The sequence below is a fragment of the Struthio camelus genome, chromosome 4, assembly GCF_040807025.1.
Source record: "Struthio camelus isolate bStrCam1 chromosome 4, bStrCam1.hap1, whole genome shotgun sequence".
Classification (NCBI taxonomy): Eukaryota; Metazoa; Chordata; class Aves; order Struthioniformes; family Struthionidae; genus Struthio; species Struthio camelus.
In genome coordinates this window covers 76515297-76539366 of record NC_090945.1, presented here as the reverse complement: position 1 = coordinate 76539366, position 24070 = coordinate 76515297, and the positions used below count along the sequence as shown (strand labels likewise).

At 43.8% G+C, this 24070-nt stretch overlaps 1 protein-coding gene across 1 annotated transcript in view; it reads left to right on the top strand.

Annotated features, from left to right (window-relative positions):
* Positions 1 to 14641: 14641 nt before the first annotated feature.
* HGFAC (HGF activator) overlaps positions 14642 to 24070 on the top strand; it is a 43821-nt gene continuing 34392 nt past the window's right edge. Inside the window, exons 1-3 of the mRNA XM_009686179.2 lie at positions 14642 to 14849; positions 16144 to 16198; positions 18057 to 18153. Of these exons, the coding sequence (XP_009684474.2) occupies positions 14784 to 14849; positions 16144 to 16198; positions 18057 to 18153 (218 nt within the window). The 5' untranslated portion in view covers positions 14642 to 14783. The remainder of the gene's footprint in view (positions 14850 to 16143; positions 16199 to 18056; positions 18154 to 24070) is intronic.

Here is a 24070-nt window from a genome sequence, read left to right as displayed (position 1 = left end):
TCACTGATAAGTACTTTTTCCCTTGATGTTGAGGAATGCACTTGTTAACATTAGGTTCGACTCGGGGTGTGAATGAATGAGGATATATGCTATGAAAGTAGCAGTTTCCTGAAAACTTTCAAAATTAAAACCGAATTGAAAGTCACACTAGAATCATGCTGGTATTACAATTTTAGAAACCAGGGGAATTTACAGTGGCATTTTGTGGCTTTCAGTTCTAGATGGTAGCTAAAAATTGTTTCTTAATGACAGTGAATGAAACGAACTGGTTATTGGAGCTCACTTCCCAGTGTGGCCCCCTATCCGTGTCAGAGAAACGCGGTAGCAGTTTGAATCAGAGCGAGGAGTGAGCGAGTAGGCTTGGAAACTGATATAACTTGATACCATGCTTTAATGGAGTGTGCTGTCCGAGTATATCCATGACATAGTGTAACCAATGTGACTTTGCACCCACTCAGACTATACCTGTGCTGAGGGTAAAGAGATAAAAGGGGAAAGTTTTTGTACTGTTTGCTCATTTTGATCCATAGGATATGTTATTATATATTTTATTATATATCGTCTGTAGTGGGACTCAACCTAAAAAAATAGTATTAGCACCGTGATAGTGAGAAATATTTAAAACATCTCTGTATTTTTAAGGGGTTTTACCATGTCTGTTTCTTCTTATTTTTTGGAAGGATTTTAATATTGATTTGATGTCTTGTAATAGGGTGTGTATTTGCACAGCTAAATGACTACATTTTTTCCTATCTTCCAGCAAATTAATTGCTTTGTTCTAATCAAGACCAACACTACACTGATAAAACTTAATAAGGGACTCTTTGAACGTTGCACTTTCCTTGTGTCTTGGAAATGAAAACCTGACCTCATAAGGGTAAAAACTTGAAACTCAGATACAGTAATTAGAGTCTATATTAATCTCTGATTGGTATTTTAGATGAAACAAGATAGCTTACCTTGGGTAAGTGCGCCTTAGTGTCTTCCCTGTGGAGAGTAATACAGAATTCTTCAGCTGGAAAAAGAGACAGCTGAGGGGAGATATAATGATGAGTTGAGTGCCATGAAAAGGGTGGATCGGGGTTGACTGTTCACTGTCTTTTCTAACACAAGAATTAGAGGCCATCAGATGAAGCTAGTAGAAGCCAGGTTCAAAACAAAGAGGTGGTTCTTCACGCACGAGTATTAGGCTGGTGAAACGCCCAACCGAGGGATGACGAGGATGTGAAATGTTTACCAGGGCTGCACTTGGAAGAAGTGAAGAGAGACCCACTGGGGATCACTAAAGAGATGAAGCACATAGGATTCAGGAAACCTCTTGAGCTGTGAATCACTGGAGGTGGAAAAGAGCCATTGGTGAAGCGGTCCCTGTGCTTGCTGGGCTCTTGTTCTTCCCCGCACACACAACTCTGGCCACAGCCGGAGGTGGTGCGGCACTGGCTGGACCTTTGCCTGAACCACTATGTCCAAGCTTATGTTTCTGTTTGCAGCCAGAGAGCTGCTATTTCAGCCAAAGGGTGTTTGGAGAGCTTGCACAACCCTCACTCAGGTGCCTGGGCCTGCGCCTTCGCTTCCTGCGCTTTGCTTGCCAGGGGATGAGGTGAAATCCTGCTGTTTGAGCTGAGGAGCTGCTTATGGAAAATTCAGATGTACAAATTCAAGACCATTTGGCTATTCAGCCTCTGTAAATCCATAGCTAGGATAAACTAGATGGTTACCTTAAGGCGTGAGTATAGCGTTACAGCACTGGGACGGGGTATGTTCACCTAAGGGAAAATGTGTATTTATCATAGTTCTTTCACCATCTTTTGAAGGGAATTTAATTGTGCTTTTCTTCCCAGAAGCTACTGAGCTCAAAAAAAAAAAAAAAGAAAAAAAAAGCTGTTTTAAAATTCTGAATGCAGTAAACTGAATTTGATTGTATCAAGGACTGGAATTTAACAGCATTGGAGAACGAAGCTGAGGGCAGGAAAATGAAGGATGTAGAAGAACTGAGTTTTCTTTAATGTAGGGAAAAAAAAGTTGGCACAATGCCTGGAAACCCTGTAAGTCAAGGAACATGGGGAAAAAAACCTATTCTTCCATATACTGCACTGTTTTATTCAAAACCAAACCTGAGTATGAAATGCCAGCTATTGGAATATTGTTTAAAACAATGACTTCTTAGTTAGGAAATTCATTACTTAGACTTAGAATAATATTAGCTCTACTTTTCCATGTCTGGCAGAGTATAAAATCTAAACCTGCTGGAATCAGTTGCAACAGATCATGGAGTTAATAGAAATGAATGTGTACAGCTTGTCTCTGGCTGATGTTTGCCAAGATTTGTGCTATAAGGATGTTGTCCAGTTTTAATTACTGTGTGACTTCAGCATTATAATATGACTTTAAGTTGCCTCATTATACTGTGATTTCCACTACTAATGAAATCTATTAGCAATTTAAAAAGCAGGCCTATTGAAGCACTGCTTGATAGCTTAACCCTTTATCTTGCCAGTTAGCTCCTAAAGGTAATCGGATTGCATGTGGCTTTATTTCTCTTCTACTTTGGCCAGCTTTCCTCTACTGAAACTCCACTTGTATGGAAAGTTGCTCTTGTGTTTCCTCAGTCTCAAAAATGATACATGAAAGGAGAATTTGGTCTTCCAGGCCTCCTGAAGGACTAGATGACTGGTCCCTCTCTTCCAGATGAGAGATCTCCACTGAAATGGTGTATCAAGTACCTGAACCTGAAACTTAAAACTGGTAATTGCAGTGATATCCAAAAGACACTTAGAAAAAACGGCAGCATTTTAAATCTTGTTTAATGTACCAGTTTTCTCATATTTCATTCATTTTCATGGTATCTGATTTTCAAATGGTAGTTTCAATCTCATAGTTTCAGCAACAGGGACTTTTTTTTAAAGGCTCTGTGAAGGATAAAAGAAATACGTGTAAGCAAACTTTAAAAGGGACTTCCCCTTAAGGAGTACTCTGACAGTGCGCCTTGTCAACAGATTTGTGATGTAGCACACATGCAAAATAAACCACTGTGCAGTTTAGCTCTTGGGGCCTGCATAACAACTAAACCAATGTTTTATAAAGGCACATAAACAGGCTCTGCAGAGAGGCTTTACAGGGATTTACTGCTCTGCGGGAAGGAGTCGATACCTAACTGTATCATGTACTTTCTCATGCCCCTGAAAGTCTTCTGGGGGCTATTTGGTGTCTTTCAGAGATGGTGAGTCCTTCTTGCCCTATTTTTCCTGCCTGAAAGTTTTGGTCTGTTTTCTTTGCTTTGCTACAGAGTGCATTGCTTTATTTGTCCTTCTCTTCCTGTGCTGGAATTTGCATTTCTTAACAGAAAACTGTTAAAGCACAGTTGCCTCCTTGTCTTATTGGAGTACAAACAATCATGGTTTATGAGTTTGATTTGATTTTTTTCAGAGGTTGCCTGATTTTCCCCACAAAACTGAAGTTCTTGCCTGTAGTGTTTCTCTGCGGTCATGCCAAGCATCTCTGAAGCAGTGTAGACAGGGAACACTGTCATTCAAAATGGTCCCTACTAAGGCACGGTGTAGCTGGGTGACCCCAGCGAGAGGCGTGCAGTGGCGCAACACGGTGCCGGTGATGCCCGGGTGCCACCCAGAGGTGGCAAAAGTGGCTTTCAAAAGTCCGCAAAGGTTTTGAAAAGTTTCCAAGGGCTCAGTTAGGCAGAGGCCACCACCCAACGGCGAGTCCTTATCAAAATGTGGGAGAAGCCAAAACTGTTGCAAGTTCAATGCACCCCTCCTAATTTTCAACCCCTAGTTGGGTGTTGTGTTAGCAGTGGCCTCTCTTTGGCATCGAGAGGCAGATTTCCAAGTGTTGTGGGAATGTAGCAAACCAGGGTGACAGCAGCGTGGCTCTGCGGACCGTGAGGGTGTTTACCCTGCGGCAAAAGCAAGTGGCAGATCCAAATATGTCACTCTGCCTATGCTCTTGCAACAGCATTTGAAGCTTAATACTGCAGAGCCCGGGTGCTGAGCAACGGTTAGGTCTGTGGACCCTAATCCAATGCCAATTAAAACACAGGAGAAACTTTTGTTGATTTTACTAAAATATTTCCTTGCTGTTGACACACTTATTTTAGAACAACTTATCTTATTTTTAGCCTGGTTGCTCGTAGTCATTTCAGAAAACCATTATCTACTCAGAAGTGCTGGATGATCAGGTGTCTGCAAATCTCGCCTACGTTACTCAAAAGCGTTAGCACATCCAATATATATTACACACGTACCAACGTGTTTTCTAAATTGTTTGTGTGGAAGATAAGGAAAGCAAGGTGCTTATATCTTTTCCATCCTAAGTGACTGCCCTGTTGCACAGTCTAAAAATGTGGTTGCACAGAATTTGATTCATATTCTTGTTTTGTCTGTGGTTTTGGTTTTTAGCATCTATACAATGAATTTGTGACATGAAAATGCTCACTGGATTAATTTCTCTTGCCTTGTCTCCCCAAAGTATTGGGGAATCCTGCACCGCACAAGAATGTTTGTAGAATCTTAAGTGTGTCAAATTCATTTAAAATGTTAATTGTGTGTGTAGTAAGTAAATAATTTATACCACTGGAGCTGATACTATTTCACTGACGTCTAATTTCATTATAGGGAAAAATGGAAAAAAATTATTTTCAGTTATTCACAAGAAACAAGTCTATGCTAAAAAGCATTATATGTGAACTAAAGTTGATATATTTTACAAAGAGGGCATTTTATCCAGAGCTTTGTTTGTGATAGAGCGGTGACTGAACCAGGCCCTGGCATAAAGAAGGAACGGTGGCTCTCTTCCAGGCTGTCGCACTGCTTGCCCTTGTATTTTCTCATTTTCAGAGCTCGGCTCCTGGCAGCCTCCCGCCATTTGAACCTAGCACAGAAGTTATATCGCAGCTTTAGGGAAAATATAAGACAGTATAAAAATGGCCTGCGTTTTATTAGATTTCATAAAGATGTATTTTTAAACCTAGCTTACGCAAATAAATTCCTTTAAAAGGGAATTGTTAAGAATTTTTGCCCAATATTTAAATACCTTAAAGATAGCTCATGTTCTGGAATTTAATAATAGTGGGTTAGATTTTTAGCTTTTAATTAATTCCTTTTGCTCCATTCTAGCAATGCAAAGGGATTGCAGATCTGAGGTAAGGCAGTAGCTGAATGTTTTCCCGGTATAGTGCAAACATCCTGCAGCTGCTCTTCTGCGTGTTCTTGGTGGGTTGGCTAACTGTGCAACTTCCGAGTGGACAAAATGCATCAAAACTGCTCCGCCTTGCGGCAGGCACTGCTAAAAAGTAGAAATGCTCTATCTACCAGAGAGCAAACATGGAGCAAATTGGGGGCCCAGGGGATGAATATCTGTGTACACTAACTTGAAGCAGTGACATGATGGTCCTGAAAGGTCCCCTTCTCATTCACCACCCCCTCCATCTGTGCTTCGGGCGCTCTGTGCCAGAGAAAGGAGGCATGCAGAAATCTGAAGTGCTAATAGAAAATAATGACTAGTGGGACTGGGATGAAATGTAAGTCTTTCAGGTCTATGCCAACATTGCGATGCCACCCAAGATAATCTCGTATCACTTTGCAGTGATGATGTTGAGTCCCGTCCCCATCTGTACCTAGAGCTGTAAGACTCTAGAGCAATCCTATAGCAGGCCTATAGCCTGCATCAAGCCTCATGGCAAGTACTTTAAACACTGCTCATCTGCTCCACTGGATAAGACCATGCAGTTCAAGTCCAAGTCCAAGAACTGTATTCTTAAATATCTTGAATCTGCTCTGGCAGGACCCGCCAACCTGTATCTCATCTCCATTTGCTGCTTGCAGAAGTTACAAGCAGTTGATGTCAGTCTTGACAGACCCATCTAGGATCTTATTCAGGCAAAGGAGCTTTGCCTTTTTTTTTAATCTCAAGGCATTGCAACTCACACTGACAAAACTTATGCTGGTTAATGTCCAGTTTCAAGCCTCAGTTCCAGAGCAGGCTGATAAACTCAAGGCCAGCTAGCAGTTCATCTTACTAAAGCTAATCCTCTTGGAGCGGCATAATCTTACTTCAAGTTGGGGCACAAACCCCAAACTAATGTCTCCCTGTTAATATGTTGAGAACAGCCAGTCAATCCTGTTCAGGTTGTCTGCAGTGTTCAGTGGCACCCATGAGATGTTGTGTCCCTTGGAGAGAGAACGGGGGTCTTTCTTAATGACGTGAGTCTTTGAGAAGGTGCTAGAGGGCTAAGGAAGTGCTATTGGTCTGGAATAGGTCAGTCTGCTAGAGAACGCTGATTCTCTAACTGTATCGTGTCTATTTATGTTGTGCTCTTGTGAGCAAAGGGACAGATACAGAAAAGGTTTGAGATTTCTGCCATTCAGTGCAAAGACATAGAACTAACCCTTGCCGTGGCTTGTCTCATGACAGGGCTCACTCTGCAGTGCCATCACATTTCTTTTTCCTTGCTAGGCAACTGCATAGTTAACAGGCTTGGGTCTTGTGTGAGGAAAAATAAGTCCAGTGTAATTCAAAATAGCCATAACAGAGCTGATCTGGAAGTCCTTCTGGGCCCTGATTTCTCTCTTAAGAGAGCCTAAGTGGGACCCTCTTGCCTAACTTTAGGTGACTATTCTATAGTTGTCTTTACATGTAGGCACAGCTGCTTAGGATACAAATATAATTGTTAGAGATATAGTTAATACTGTTAATGGGGTATAAGGAATAATTTATTTCATCCTCGAGGTGTTCCACACATTTGGACAAGTGGCTTGTACCTTAAAATCTATGTCTCCAGATTATACTGGGAGTCTAGATACCTAACTCAGATGTAAATACACATGCAGTAGATCCGTAAAGTTCGGTGGGGTGAATGTGAGCTGCCAGTTTCTCCTGATGTGTGAACAATAACGTCGGTGACAGCTCAGGTATTACTCTGCAGCAATTACGTTTCTGCAGCAATTACATTTCTGCAGCAATTACAAGGAGTGTGGCACTGGAGGTACAGGCAAAAAGGAAAAAAGAGAGTGAGAAAGAAATACAGCTGGCATATTGGTCACATGGTGGAATTAGCTAAGTGTGTTCTTAAGGCCGGACTGAGGTAGTGAGCAGTGCACAAATAGCTTTGAAGGCAGGATTCATGCAGCAGGGAGAGGGCTGCTCACTGAGAGGGACCCCAGCCTCGTCCTCAGACATCGTCCCTGCCTTATTTTGGGGACTGTGCAGTGGAGGACCTGTAAGTTTTGTCAGGGATGGACTCCCTCTTCTCCCTGTTTTGCTGGCTCTCCCACATTTACCCCGGGGCCTGGGCTGGAGGTCCCAGGGACGTGTTGGGGCTGCATCATTCATCATGCTCGTAAACAAGAGCTCAGAGGCAGAGGAACGGAGGAGAGAAGCTGGAGCGAAGGGTAATGGAGGGAGCTGAGGAAAAAAGGTAACAGGAGGAAGAGACAGGAGGAGAAAAGGGGTGAAGGGCGATTTGAGCCAGACAGGAGAAATCTACCCTTCGAAAGGGAAGATTTCAGCCGCCTTCAGCTGCAGAAGTGAAGCCACCTTCCCTCACACATGCCTGACTTATAGACCGTTTTAAAGCTTGCCATGGGGGCGTCTAATATGCTAATGAAGAAAGTGGGTGGAATAGCAGGAATTTGAGCGCAGCTAAAAATGTACATGCTTAACAATTGCAAATCAGCCTGTGCTGAAGTTACCGAAAAGGGTTGGCATCAGGTGAAGGTGGGTGCCTCTACACCTCTTCTTGTCAGTTTTCAGTGAGCACATGGCTAAAAAAAATCTTACGCCTCTCTATATGGGCCTACTGTTTCAGCCAGGGTTGTTGATAAAGGTTTGTATCCAAGTCCCTGGAAAATGCAGTTTCCTGCTTTCTACTCTTTATTCATAGAGTAGGAGGAACAGCCTCTTCATGCAAACACACCCTAGACTGGTTGCAGGCATAGTAGTTTAGATATGTCATGGCATCAAGGTGCCATGAACAGAACGAAATACCAGCTTGGAACAGACCTCTTCTAAAATCTTGGTTAATTGTTGTGACTAGATCCAGGTCATTGTATAAATGAAATTTCTGCATATAGCATCTTGTAGCAAAGCCACGAATCCCCCACAGACTTGTGTGGTTAGCTGGATGTGATCATAATCTGATTTTATTTTTTTGCAGCTCAAGCTGAGCTATTCCATTTTTACTTTCATATTATTTGATTTTCATATCAGAACTAATGTTTTCTGGACAGGGGCAGGCTCTTTTAATATATAAGCTGCAACTGCGGTGGCTGAGTGTGGCTTAAAGAGTGATTTCATAGAGATGAGAGCATGAAGCCATTGCAAAATCAGTATGCATAAAGGTGGTCAGTTGAAAAAAAGAAAAAAATTCCATGTTGTCTGTATTGTTTGATACTGTATCCTGTCAACGCAAAGCCACAGATGCCAATGGGAGAAAAGTAAATACAAGGTCATGCTCGCAGATTTTCAGTTTGATTAGTATGTTACTCTTCAGGAAAGTAAATATTGGCAGGAAGGACTAGTGTGTGAATGGGTGAAACAGGGCTACACCCTCTGGGGAAGAAGAAGAACAAAAATCAAAAAACACACGTTCCTAGGATGGCTGAAGCTAGAGGAGGGGATGCCCAGAGCTGCTGCCTGCGGCAGCACAGGCCGTTGGAAAGGCTTTGCCTTTAAGTGCGGCGTTGTTTGGGGTCCTACGCTTGCTGTTGCAGTAGGTAGGCAGTGGGGAAAGGCTGTGAAGCACTGGGGTAGGGAGAGGAGAAACAGCTGGATGTCCTCTGACCAGTGGGTGATTCACAAAGTCTGATAGTTTTAGCGGAAGGTAGGCATTGCTCGGAGGGTGGAACGAGCGGTGCGAGATGAGAAGTTACTAGGAGAAAGCGAGAGCAAAGGGGCAACCTCCGAGGGGTACAAGTGAGATGGAGGGGGTGAAAGTGGTGGGGAGAGTGGCGTGAACGAAACGGTAGGTGTTAGAGCAGTTTGGGTCCCTGGAGAGAAGAGAAAGGGGCATGGTGTAGGCAAGTCCAGAATTGTGAGCTGGAGGGTGAGGGAAGCCAAGCCGGGAGAGCTGTGAGCGGTGCTGGAGAAACGGGGGAGGTGAGAGGAGTGAGGGGGAGCAAACACTTGGGTGAAGGCGTTTCTTTCCATCCGAGGATTATCTGTTAAAACGCAGCCGCTCCAAATTTGTGCTTGCTGGATCCCAGCTGCCTAGACACCAGTCTTTTGCAGCTGTGCTTTTGCCAGCCTTGCTGCCACTAGGGGAGGGGAGGATGATTTATAAAAAGATTTGTTTTTTTTCTGTTACAGTGCTGCCAAGGTCATGCATTTCTTTGGGACTGTGAATATGAACAGGAAAGTCTGGGGCGGGAGAGGCTGGGACAGGACTCCAGTTCTCTCTGGAAGCTAAAAAGACGTAGATTTTTTTTCCCCAGCATCTGTGAAACTGCTCTGGGTGTGTGTTGACACCCAGAGGTGTTTGGCGTGTAGGAGCCCATGCCTTTTGGGTGCTATGTTGTTTAAGGTCCATATGAATAACTTTGCAGCCTAGGGTGCTTTTTGGCTTGACTTGAGCCCAAATTTTGCTTTTCCCTTGCTGGAAAAAACAGAACAAGCAAAACGATTTCAACTTTCTTGCACAGTGCGAGTCTTTAGCAAGAGCGATGCAATGGCTTTTCTCTAGGCACTGCTCCAAAACCGACAGAAAAGAGGAGGTGGTGTCTCACCTCTTGCCTGGTGGTGAAGACACCGCTTCTGGGTGGGAGCGGTCGGACTGAAGTGGCTCCTTTCCTGAGGCAGGTCCGAGCAGAGCCTCCCACGTCCGGGCGCCCTGGGCGGCAGATGTTAGCGGGAAGGAGAAGGCTCCTTCAGGCACTGCTGGTGTGGCTGTTTGCCCTTATTTTAAAAACTTTCAAAACTCGCTGACCTTGAAGCACGTGAGTATTAGTCGCTGTTCTGGTGATTAGGCTCCTGTATTGCGTCAGCGGGACTGGTGAGTTTTGGTACCTGCTCCCAGGAGCAGAAGGTGGGAACGATCTCAGCAACAGAGACGAAGGTAATCCTTGAGTGTCAGATAGCTCCAGAAAGGTTTGCAATGTGGTAACTGCGCCTCCAGATCCCCCAAAGGGAAAAAAAAGAGAGGGGGGAAGGTTTGTGCATCTGTCCCGCAGCTCCGCTGAAGCCCGTGCTGCTGCGTAGGAAGCACCTCGTTCCTCCCCAAAAGAGGAAGAAAACGCTGTATTTCTCAGACTAGCCATACTTTTAATGACCTCCGAGTTGCAGGCAGCCATCAGGTTTTATAAATGCGTCTTCGACACAGCACACTTCTGGTTCCCGCAGAGGCTCTAGATCTGACACCGCTTCGTTATGCTGACGATCCCACCGCCTGGAATTGCCTCCTGACCCAGGAAGCTGTGTTTGGACTTTATAACAATAATGTCAGCTAAGGCCTGGGAATAAGATCATCTCAGGAGGCAACGCTGCTCCAGTAGTTGGCTGCCATATGTTAACTTCAACAGGCAAGAAGAAGAAACTGGCTTTGAAAGAAGAAAAGCTTGTTACTTGAATAAACATAGAAGTGTGCAAAAATACACATGGGGGATCAGTTACTCATTAGAAAAGATAATGACTTGTCTTCAGCTTTGCAGCAATAGGTAGATTTCTCAGAAACACGAATATTGGTCAGGAAATAACGTAAAAATTGAGAACACCAATGAGTTTTCAGTCATGTGACAGCCTCCCCTCCATCTATAGGATAGTTTCTCCACAGGTACAAATGCAAATGGATGTGTGTGTGTGTGTGTGTATAAGCTTATCTTTTCCATTTAGGTCTAGCGCACTAACTGATGAAAAATATTAAATTTTATTATTTAATATTGATGGCTGACTCAGCTAATTTACTTTTCATTAGCATTTAATGATTTAGGATGCTTGTTAATATTGTTTCATTATTACTAAGGAGCTCAGAGTCTCAGCCTGGGTTTTTATTAATTAATGTTAAATTTAAAGAAATAAAAATCATTGCAATGTGGGAAGTGAGAAAAGGGCAAACGTACAAAAGGCAGCATGATCATTATGTGATATCCCTCCTGCAGCAAGGATTTCTGCCACTTTCTGCTTGCTTATTGTCTGCATTTTTGCCTTTTCGTTTTCCCTTGATGAAGACAGTATAAAGTGAAAGTGATTGCGGAAACTGAGGGATTTTAGCCTTTGATACAAAAAGATTACAGCCTGCAAACATGATAAAGATTTCCTAGTCTTATTTTGAAACTATTCGTTGACATCAGCAGTAGCAGGGTCTGGCTCTAAATGCATTTGGGTTATGTGCGCCACAGGAAATGTTCGGTATTATGTGTAGCAAATTTAAGAATCAGAACTTGTCTATCTTTAAAAGGATAATGGAAGTTTCTTAGAAAACAACAACCAGATTTTACCTGCAGTTTCCCTGGTGGGATGAGCTATAATACAGGCTCCAGCTCTCAGAGCTGCCGCATTCTCTGTCCTCCAAAAGCCAGGTCTTCCCTCTATTAACTGTTTTCAGATTTCCTCACTTAAATGCATTTTCAGTGCTTTATGGAGCCTCATTTGAAACAGGCGTTAAATGAGGTCTGAAATCTAATGTTAGATGCCTTAGCATTTCTTGAATGTGCTGGGGATTGTTTCCGTATTTTCATAGTTTCTCTACTTGTTGTTATTACATTGGCCTCAAACACACCTGAGCGTTTTCTCCCTTTATGGAAAGCTACCTTCAGTGCCTCAGGAACAGTGAATCATAGATGAAGTGATTTAAGAGGCTACGGAAAGCAGCTCCGCATGCTCATCTGCCTGACTTTTGAGTCAACCATTCCATGCACGCGGGCGCTCGCAGAGAGAAGCGGGCTAGCGGGTTTTCAGGTGCAGCGGCGCTAAGCAAACTGTGTCTTTGCCCGAGAGCAAAGGTGACTTCTTTCACGGTGGGCCTCCGCAGAGATCTGCACGGTGTGCAGTCTTGCAACATCTTAACGTGAGAGCAGCTTGGCAGTCTGTGGCAAAGACGCACAGTGTTGCTGCTGGTTTTGGCTTATCCACCGCTCTGCATAAAGGGGAAGCAAGTGTTTGCACTGGTTGTGCGTTGGCCTCGGATTAGTCAATTCATGAGGTTGGGCTGAGGGCCACTGATTGCAGCACTGGTGCACATGAGTAAATAAAAATGGCTCTGCTTACTGGAAGAGGCTTAAGCTCCATGCTGCTTTTTTGTTTCCCATTACGGCCTTTACATTCGGCGCTGTGCACAGTGGCCGTGGGTTCTCCGTGGAGAGGCCGTGGAGTCAGGCATGAACGCGAGTGTTTGCTAGGAGAAGGGACGTCCCTTCCCGCGTGGTGCCTCTCTGCTGTTGGGGTCATTCCCAGATAACCGCAGGCCTGCGTTGCTGCATTGCTCTACCTGAAAAGGAATAAGATTGAGGAAGGGTTAAAATGAGACCAGTTTACGTGACTGTGGCTGTTTGTGCACGTGAGGTCTCTTTCCCCAAGTCTGCTCCCCGACTGCCCGCGTACGCACACTTGTGCTGCCCGTGTTCAGAGCGTCACAGTGATAACAGGCACAAACCCCTGCAGGATACCTTGTCCTCCATCCCCATGAACTCCTACTTCCTGCTGCTCTGGGGGGTTTCTAATTCAGGACAAAAACAAAATCGCCATATCTCTGAGTAGCTTGTTTGCCAATGAGATAAAAGCTTTCTTCCACCAAAAAATGTGACGTATTTAATTTTTACTGATTTTAGGAGAAGCCTGATGAAGGCAGACTATGTTCTGGTTATAGGTAGCCCACAGGGTCACCAGTCATTTAACATAACTTACAGAAGGCATCCCAAATTTTGCCTTTTCTCTATGGCATAAGCCCTGTTCAGACATCTCTCTGCTGAACCAGCGCAGGCAGCGTACATAGGGATTTTTAGTGATTCATATCTATCTGAGGCCTCAAATCACTGTTCAGTTGTTATTCAGCCCTTACTCAGGGGTATTTCCCACTATACGGTGGTGCTTCTCCAGCAGCGCCTGGAAGCAGCTGTGGCAACTGCTTCCTTTGATAGGGGGGCTATTTCCACAGCTTTAAAGAGGTGCCATCCTTCTCCCCTCCCCGTCTGGTCTTCGCTCCTCTGTTCTCCTCTTTCTGCCGAGCTTTTGGGAAGTCTGGATGAAGCAGCAAGCTAATGGCTGTTTCGCTTTCTTTGCACTATTTGGAGGAGCCTGGGTGGTAAGCAGATGGCTACAGGCCTTTGTACAGGAATGATCACCTAAGTCGGGAATGGGGGTAGGAAGTGGAAATCTGTGTTCCAGCTTTGCCAGGTGTCCCCAGACAGCTCAGCCAGACTCTCCACACCTTGTATTTCCCGTTTGTGAAATGAGGGAAAGTAAGACAGGTTGATTCCTCGAGTCTCTTGTGAAGCTTTATTTATTTCAAATCTTCAGCCAACAATTGATGCATAAGGGCAAAGAATTTTTTTCTGCTTGTTTGTTTTCTGCTGAATCTTGGGGAGACAATTCCAAATTCACTTGGTTCTTGCTTTTCCAAGCCTAGCTGACAGAAGGAAAGTTTTGCACATGAAATTACACCTGCATAATTATGCTATCAAGATTATTACTGTGGCAACAGTCGCAGTAGTAGGATAGCACATCCGGTAGAAATCCCCTCACACATTACAAACCATCAGGACAAACTTGTGCCGGGGTAGCTGCTCTGAACCACAGGGCCTTACTGGCATAGCCGTGTTGGGTTAAAGCACAAAATCACATCCCTTCCCTAGCTGCGCCGGTAAAACTTCAAAGGGTAGAGCAGAACTTAAGCAAGGACTAGGATATTCCTTCTGCTGCTGTGGCTCTGTGGCTTTGGGGTGTGAAGAGGTGTGGTCCCTGCCTGACAGCCTGTGGCTGGCGAAAGCCTCCAGCGTGGCCACGGTTATACCAGCCCAACCTGTGGGGTTTGGTGGTGGGGCAAGGTGGGGCTGAAGCAGACTCTCCTGGTGCAATCTGAGTGCTACTAGCAGTGTACTCTGCAGCCCTGTGAGAAGTGCTTCTCCCGTGTCGCCGTCTCGGCCAAGCACGTAAGGACAGACGTGGCTTTGTTCGGGTAGCTGCAGAAGGGAGCTTTTTAGCACACTGAATGTTTTGTCAGACTAGCGTGTATTTTCTTTCTTCCTAATTTTCCTAGTCTGCTGCTTAAGGACTGTTATTATAAAGAACTGCTGGGCAGGTAACCATCTGTTAATGAGTAATTCTTGTGTCTGATATTGGCATCAGTCTGTTCCATATTTTGCAGGATAGTTCATTAATACAAGGCATTTCCTGAGGAGGCTTGTTCGGAGCTCCTTGTTATTACTTACCATGCTTTTAATTAGCTAGCGAGGGGAAGGAGATGGGAAGTGTCGGAAGGCTAAATGCTTTCTGATTGCAAACAACACTGGATGAGGTCCTCTGGAGGTGCTCTTGGCGGCTCGCTGAGCTCGGGGAGAGGAAAGGTGTTTGCTGGAGATCATCACAGCAGGTGGGGCACTTTGTAAACTCTTCACTCCCCGTGGTTTGGGCAGAGTATCTTGCTAAATGGCGTTCCCATCTATCCGCAAAGACATTAATGATTAACAACGATAAGAGCTCTGCTTACTTAGAAAACTAAAATACCCTAAAGTCAAGTAAATTGCAGTCCCGTGTGAAAGCTCGTTGCTGATTCACCCTCCTGCTTCGGCACAGCCCTGGAAAGTTACCTCTGCCAGGCAAAGCTCTGCGAAAGGAAAGCAAAGATGAAAGTCTGTGCTCCTTTCGCTCTTGTCTTGGCTTTGACTCTGAGCTGTGACTGTTCAAGGATGGTAAGTCCGATTCTTGTGTTTTGGAGCTTACCTACATGCTGGCAGGACGATACTGCCTCGGGGTTGAGTGAGCGAAGCCGCCAACGAGACCAAAAGGAAGAGCGCTTCCAACGAGACACAGACAGGGATTTGCTAGATCAAGGCTCACAGCACTACTGACTAAGCGCGGGCCTGTAAGATAGCTGGTGCCATAGGTATTAGTTACCTGCATTTAAAGAAATTACTCACATCCGTGCCCTGCCAGAGAGGGAGAACGGGCGGCAGGGTCTACCCCAAGTGAAATACTTTACAGAGGCATCTGAGAAACGTGATGATACAAGCAGGTACCTGCAACAGCACGGAGCAAGAGTGCAACCCACCAGACTCTGCTGGTATGTGGTAGCCACACATCCTAGCTGAGGTAGCCACCTACCCCTATTACTGCTTTCATGCCACGTTCTTCAGGGCTTTCAGCATGTGTTTTATTGTGTTTTGTTTTCGGGTATGTCTGCACGACAGCTGCAGCGCTGCTGAGCTCGACTCTGCTAGTTTGCTTAAGCCCTGCCATGGGCTGGCTTTCCTGGTGGAATAGCTGTTCAGCTAACGCCCTGCACCCACAGCTGTGTGGCTCTATGGTTATTCTTACTTTGCTAGCTAGGTTAAAACTACCTCAGATATGCTTAAATGATGCTAAACTCCTAACCATGGATACGTCCCATATCCAGTTCTGCGTTCGTGATCTGCTGCTTGCATGACTGCTTTTGTGATATTTTTATTTTACTACAGTATAGCTGTCAGCACCTTTGGTGGCAGCAGCACTTTATTACCATTTTTTATTACTTCTTATGGCTTACACACAGCTCAGCCTAGTGCTCTTTGCTTGCTGATCAGGAAACGCAAATGAAGTAGGGATTGCTTTTTAAACTAATCCCCTGGGGGATACAGCTAAATGGCAGGAAAGGTCGAAGTCGGGGTTATCATTTGCAACTGTGAACTAGCTCCAGAATACATATATGCTTCCTACAGAGAGAAATAGGAGATATATACCCTGTTAATAGGAAGATATAAGGGAGAAGAGCTTCAATGTTTTTTGTGCTATGCTGGGTTTTCCTGGCCCTCTCAATAGCTAGTGTTTATCTACTCTCTTCTGCTAGAACGTGCCCCAGCTATAATTACACATAAATAATGAAATCCTTGCAGCAACAGAGAGCCAAAATTTCATGGCAGTCCTGGAACGTACATTTGTCTCTGCTGTGTGATTCCCAGGGCGAATTTGTGTCTCCAATCCACATGCTTTTTTTTTTTCTCTTTGTAGCACCACAGAGCTGGGGCACGAAGCGGCTCAAAACATGAGTTCACTCGCCCACAAGGTACAAAGTCGAATCCCATAGGTTTCACGACAGTAAGGACACTCTGCCTGTCTGTATCCGTGCTGTGCAAATAAGTAGTAAGCCTGTCTCTGTTTCAACATGAATTCTTGAATAAGGAATATGGAATGGTTATGACAATATTACTTTCTACGTAGAGAGGAATTTGGGATTAGCTCAGGAAACTAAGGTAATTTTCCTTCAGGCAAGGATTAATGGGAAGGTGCTGTGGTGTATATTCTCTTATACCATGGTGTGGCTGTAGATGTGCAGCTCCCTTTATTTTAATCAGGGTGCTGTCTGCCCTGCAATTTTAAAGTATATAAGCTCTTTGGATGTATGGGTTCAATTTCCACCAAGTCAGTGGAGCAGCTCTTGATCTTTCTGAGAGAAGGATTTGAGCTCCATGTAAATTGCTCCATTGCGTTTGTTTTGATGGCACCTTAAAAATCAGACAGCCTTGCTGTGCATGGACATTACAAACCATTTTGATTGTCCTGTGCTTTTTCTGTTATGGACTGCCTGCATTCGGCCATTAGTGGTGCCTTTATAGCTTTGGGACCTGTATGACCTCTGGGATGAAATATGTCTTCTAAATGGACGTATTTTCACAACTCTTCCAGCCATTTTTAATGGGAGGTATGAGACAGCGAAGGTAAATACCTGAATATTTGACCAGTTGGTTCAGACAATGAAAACCAGGCTTGAACAGTGATAGCAAATGAACTGGCAGTAGCTGCCTTGCGCTGGCAGATAAATGACAAGGTAGGGCAGATAAAGTAGCCACAAATCTAACTGGTTAGGGAGAATTTGGGCCACAGGGCTGGGTTATTTGTCCATATGCCATAGTGCTCATAACAGGCCTCAGCAGCTTTTTGAGGTGACCAGTCTGGGCTTGTGGCTGAGAGTTAACAGACATGACACGTGTGTGCAGACCTGCCTTCCAGGAGCTCAGATCATGACCGAAGGAGCAAACCCAGGGCAAGTAACAACTGTACTTTGTCACAGAGGAATGGAAATACGGGGTGCTCCGAGGTCTGCTGTATTTCCCACGTGCCACCTGCAGCAGTAGCTGGCTTCACATTCATGCTCTTGATTCTTAAAACTGATTGCTTTTAGGTTAATAGTAAAATAATCTCCCATGGTTTTGCACTGGCTTTTTTTTTTTTTTAATCTTTGGTCTCTTTCATTCTAAAGACTCAACTTGAAGTTTTTTTCTGTTAGACTCTCATTGCTCTTCCTTAGACTTTTGGCACTGAGGTGGCGAATGTAGTGCTTGCCCTTTTTAGATGTACATCTTGCCCGATCCCATCTACTTCTCTCCACTGGTAAGGGATCTGCTTATCCCAAAGGAAGATGATATGATCAGAGTTATCTGTCACCCCCTGGCCTTTAAAACCCTGTCTCTCCTGACTATTTCTATATCAATTTGCACTGTTGGGTGCCTTAATTGTTTTAAACTGATGTTATAGTGTAATACGGAGCCTAAAAAGATACTACATCAGAAATCAATTTAATGTGCTATTACAATAATATATAACTAGAAATGATAAGTGCAATTAATGAGTGTAATAATTGACATTTGATGTACCAAGAATAACAATATACTTTGAGCTGAAATGATCTGAGATTTTTCTTCCACCACAGAACCCATTAATCTCTGCTGCTTTAGTCATTGCATAGGAATCTAGGCCTCTTCTTACATACTGGAAGTTGCAAAGACGCAGAATCCAAAGTACTGTTGAAAAACTAGAAGATATGTATCTTTAATGCAGTGCTTTATAAATATACTGTAATATAAGATATCACTGTGGGTTGGTGTTCACCTGCATGATGGGGGCTTTTTATTCTTGTATTTCAGTGTTTACAGAGGATGGAAATTTATGTAAATTTCCTTTTCGGTATGGTGGACGGTTTTACCACTCGTGTTTATCAAATCTATTTTCCCGAAAGAAATGGTAAGTTAACATTGCTCACAAAAGAAGACAATGTTTAAACAAAAATATATTTTTGGTTTTAGTGCTTTAATCTTGTTTTCATAACAATTAACGTGGGCTTGTCCCCACGCCCACCGGGAGCAACGAAGTTCTCCTGCTGATGTCCATGGCCCTCAGATCAAGACTCATGCCAGAAAGGAGCAAACACCAGAGCAGGGTCTCCACGGCCACTTAAAGCTCAAGAACTGCAGAAAAGTCTTTTCCCTGGCCTTCGTACTGGAACTGCAGTTATATTTGTCAGAATGTTTTACAGAGTATTATTTTACACAGTAAGCAGAAATGCTGAAGCCACCTGATGGAACCCCTCCGCTCAAGGAAAGAGGAGGTAGATAAATACTGGTAATAAATGGCACTCCTTTAAAGAACTGTTTGACTTGTGTGGGCCGTACACTTTGTACTGCACTACAGCATGTTTTTTGAGGGAAGGGGTTTTTTTCCCTTGTCTCTAATTTCTGTCCAGATTTGCACAAGACCCCTTTTGGACGGTGTAGTAGTAAGAGTTGAGGTAATACTGCTGTTCTTTAGGTAATGATTTATTCTACTAATATGCTTAAAGCCAGGGATCCTTATTTTGGGCAAAGGTTATTTCACATATGTGGAAGCTTTTACAAGTATTCATTATTCATTTACTTACATTTAGGGTTAGAGGCAGTTTGGGTTAGAGGCAGTCAGGTGGGGACCCTGTTGCAGTAGGAACCAACCAAACAAGACTAACTCTGCAGAAATATCTATCTAATGCAAACCTATCTCTGCAGGCACACCTATGCAAACGTTTCTAATGACTGTATTCACAGAAATCAAAGGCAGTAAAGCAGGGTACCAGTACCAGTAATGTGTGGGCACCAGAAATGTGAAAATAATGCACAGATAAGATACAGAAAAACACTTATAGGCATTATTAGAGATAAATTAGATCATTTTATAGAATGGGCTTGACTTGCGCATGCAGCACATGCATCTGTGCTGCATGTGCTGCAGCACAGCAGCACATTTTTTCATCATCTGTATTTTTTCATCATCTGTGTCATCTTTCTGTGATGGCACATCTGTTTTAAGTGTGAAGTGCTGGTGTAGTATAAACAACACAATACCTACTTCCTTATGCATATAGACATAAAGCTTCAGCCTAGGAGATTTCTGATTTTCCTCAACATTGACAGATAGCAACCGGATAAGAAAAGCCTCAAAGAAACAAGAGTGCCTTAACAAAAGGAAAGGAACTGGAACAATTTTCTAGTTTGAATCCTGTCACTGATGAGCTGTAGCCACAAGGAGCTTCACCTTTGGGCTCACTGAATTTCATGTAGTATTAAAGATGGTTCTTATTAATACACGACATCCTGTGTATTTGCTTTTAGCTAGTTACGCCACAGAAATGGAAAACCAGTGAATGTATGGGGTCCAAGGTTAGAGTGCACTTTAGAGCTGACCATGGACAACTTCCTATTGTGCTTCCTATTTTGGAAAAGCCATTTGCAAGTGAGGAGATCAGGAGAAGGACAGCTGGAGCTGCCTGGTTGTGACAAGCCATCTCACCTCAGCAGCTGACCTTCTGGCCAATGTTCACTCTTCTTTCATAAGCTAAAAGCAACTCAGTGTGTAACTTCAGACACTGTAATGCCAGGAAATGAGGCCTGAATAGCAATTGGGAGACCCGCTCTGGGCATTTTTGTCTAACTTGGCACGAGGCCATGCTGGACTGATGCTGAACAACTTCTCACAGAGGACCCTACCAGGTGGCAGGTGAGGGCAAGGCTTATCTCCTTGCCACGTGTGAGCTGCTAGTAAGGATGGAGACTGTAGTAGGTGGAATGCAACCTGGCTCTTCAGAGATGATTGCAATGAAACACCAAACCAGGAGGTAATGGTGGATTGTCCTGTTCATTGAAAGCTTTCTAGACACTTGGCTTAATCTGGATGTTTTCTGTGCAATAATTGGCTTTTGTGCCTGATCCAGATCCAAGGGTAGCCACTTTAGATATCTTTCTGCATTTACTTCAGTGAGCTCTGGATTATGCACCTAATGAGTCCGTTTTCTTAGTCCTGAGGCTGTATCATTAAAAGCAGTACTTTATACTATGGGCCAAAGCCTGCTCCCACTAGCTTTAATTTTGTTATATATATTCTAGTACTATCTATAACACAGATACAGTGCACCATCCTGTTGTGTTAAGTTCAATAAAAAGACAGACCTCCTTCAAAAAACAGCTAAAAGCAGTCTCGACCTAAATATAAGATAGGCTGCATCATTTGGGTGTTGTGTTAGCTGCTGTGTTAGTTCAAAGGAATAAACACAGTAAGATGATCAGACATGACCTTGTGATTTATAGCATTAACAGTTCAATATCTGTCAGAGTTCTGACTGCAGAAACCCCACCCTGCTTATTCCGGCAGTAACAAACAACACTATATTTTTATAAACATTTATTGAAAACACAAGAGAGAAGACAAAATAATTGCAGTTTGCAAAAAATAAACTTCCTTTAACAGTATCCTGTATTGCATTTCCCTTTAATTATGATCTGTTTTCACAGATAGATCCTTATTTAGCAGTCTCTTATTAGGTGGCATGTTAACTTACCTTTTCTGTTAAAGTAAAAAAAAATAGTTGGAAGTATTGCTAAAGTTCATTCCTACCCCCTTTAAGAGAAAATATTTCAGGAACAAACAGAATAGCAGTGCAATGAATACCCACGACAGCAAAACCCATTTGCAGGGCTGGCTCTTGGGGGTGGTTTGAGTTGCAGCCCTGCCAAGGGATGGGGAGTAGTGTCGGCCCCTGCCTGCTCTCTGGCAGGGAAAGCCTGTGGCTGGGCACTTGCAGGGTGAGCTGGCTGATTTGGTGGAAAACTGCAAAGAAGGAATAATCTTCTGCTGGTCAGTGAGATGAATTGACTTTACTGAGGTCCAGCCCAAGGGAAGTGGTGAGAGCATGTGGCTGATGGGGTGAGAGGTGGGAGGGTGACTACTCCTTTCAGTGACTTAGCTTGGCTTAGCTGCCAATGCCAGGCTGGTCCATAGCTGTGGCATCTCTTTTGGCACACTTTGCAGGTCTTAAGTGGTAAATAGTTTTATCCTTATGCATAGCTGGTCTAGCAAGCAGCTTTTGTTGGGAATGCAGTCGGTATATTAGCGTTTGCTTCACCCAGCGGCATTTTCTGGTGAGCAGAGAGTTAAGCATAGTTGAAGGCAAGCTGTTTCGTCTCATTAGACGTGCCAGCAATGGCAATGCTGGTTGGTAGCCAAGGTTGTTCTTGAGAAGCTGCTCCTTACTTCCTCAACCCCACCTCCTCGAAGCAGCAGATTTTTGGCTCAGGATAGGTCTACTGCTTTGACTTTGAAGATGTTGACTCATATTCCAGAGAAGTCTTGTCCTGTTCAAGATTGCTGGATGTATGGTTGCTCATTGCATCAGGTCACAGGGATGAGCTTAGGGCTGTGCAAGAAGCCTATGATCTTACCATCCTCTCTGGAAACAGGCAAATTCGATCCCCTGGCCACGTACTGAAAACAACATTGCAAAAGAAGTCTTCTTGGCCAGCTGACAGAAGGCAGAAGAAAATTGTTTTCAATAGTTTATGCCAGTCCTGGGTAGGGAAAGAACATGTGGTGGTGGGCAACAGAGTGACCAGAGACCAAGCACCAGAGTCCAGATTTTGCTGGAGCTGGTGACATTGGTGGTTTCTCTGGTGTTTTACGTATAGTCAGGCCCTCTTTCTTGATCAGGGCAACACCTAAAAAGGTCTGAGGGAACTTATGGTCCTTGAACATGCTGATAGCAACAGGCATGATGATAGAGCTCATTCCTTCCAAACTATCTGGCTACGGCCTGAGGCTTTGTTTGCTTTCCAGAAAGTTTTATTTTTAAGGCTCCCCAAATGCTGCTAATGGGTAACAGAGCCCTCCCCTCCTTATTTTGCCTACCAGTTAGGCCTAATTTGTGATGCACCGTTTTGGTCCATCCTAGTCCCGATCCCATTCCCATGTTGTTTACCACACACGAGTTTAAAATGTTGTTTAAATCAGCCCCAAGTAATAGACTTTTCTGGTGTAATTAATTTAGTATCTCTCCCTTTAGGCTTTTATTCTTTTATCAACAATTTTATGTGATAGGCTCATGTAAGACATTGGTACTCTCACAAATTTAGAGAATGAGCTCAAACACAAAGAAATGGCACAAAGAAATGCTACTCAGCCAGTATTGGTCAGTATGACTGCTGGAGGTAAAATCCTGTGAGAGACATAAATGTCACCACATTTTTGGTTGGTCTCCCAGCAAAGAAGAGATTTTTAAAAGGAAAGAAAGGAGGATAATGAAGTAGCTTTGAGGATGTCCTGAGCTTCTCCCAAACAGTAAGTGAAACATGGCAGGAAATAAAGGAGGTTTATATGAATATGCAAAATGTCAGGCATTGAGGGGGCAGACTGGCATCAGAGGAGAGGATCAATGTCTTTGTAGCCACTGCAAGATGATAGGGAATGAGGGGGTCAGTTGTGAAGAGCTTCGAGTGTGAGGGCCAGTGGACTGCGGGAAGCCAGTGGAAGAACAGTGTCAGGGCCTCTAATGACAAGAAACGTTTAGGATGGAAAAAAATGTGGTTCTCCATTTGCTCAGAATTTAGCTGTTGCTGGATAGAATCCAAAGACTACTACTTTTGGTGTAAATTGTTTTTTCCCCTAATGATCAGAATATGCTTAAATTCTTTGTGACAAATATCCAAGTATTTCTCCATTTGGGTGTAACTATACAGGGCCTTTTTCCGTTCCGCTCTCCCATGCTGCTCAATGTAATGTTGCTTTGCTAAGTCAATGATCGTGTTAGTTATAAAACTCTGGATTCTCCTTCCTCGCCATTGGTGGTACAAATGAAGAGTTAAAGTCTGAGGCCATTTTGCCAACAATGACACAAGAAGTACACCGCTGAGAATAACTTTTAGCTTGCTACTCAATTTAATGCTAACGTGGAACAGACCGTCCTGAAAGAGCATGAGCCGCTCCCCACCAAAAGGGCATGGAGAAATTTCCATTAACTCCCAGCAGAGCTGCATGGGCCTTAATGTCTGTGAGAAAACAGCATCTTTAAGAATGTGGTGCATTAATCTGTATTAGGCTATTGAGCACCTTTCCTTTTATGCCCCTTATTTAATTGAGGCCACCAAGCTTAATATGCATGGCCTGCTCAGAAGTTCTGTGGGAACTAAAGCATTTTAAATGTCACATAGCATCTAATTAAGAAGCAAGATAGGGCAGTTAAAATAGTAATGTGCTCTACAATAAAACTGCAGTCTAGCTTGTGAAGTCCTGCGGTGAAAAGATACTTGATAACACAACTGCTCAATGTATGATAAAACTGAGCAGAGTAAAGATAAATTAGCCGGCACTTCAAATAAAGCACCCTCCTATTTCTTGTAGCACCCTGTAGCTATACGTTCCCCTGTGCAGTGACAGCTGGTGCAGCTGATATTTATTATGCTGCATTAGAACTGGTCAGGGAGGTTGTTTTGGTGGAGAGAGCATTGGGATGGGATGTGGACCTCCTGGGTTCAGCCTCAGTTCAGTCACACACTCCTTGGGTGGCCTTCAGGAAGCCTCTAAGTCTACCTCCTCTGCAGAGCGAGGATGTACTCTTGCTACGCCCGACAAGTACTATGAGTCTTGAAGACAGCAGCCTGATGAGGGCAATAAAAGTGCTCAGATAAACCAGTTGTCAAAGTTTGTCTCTCTGGGGCCTCAGCAGGATTCCCATAGGCAGTGCCGTGTGCAGGATGCAGCCCACTGCTCTGAAAAAAGGGGAGCTTATATCTGTGCATTTGGAAATCACCTCCTTGTCAGTCATTTCCTCATTTTGTCAGGCCAGCTAAAAAGTAGAAATACTTTA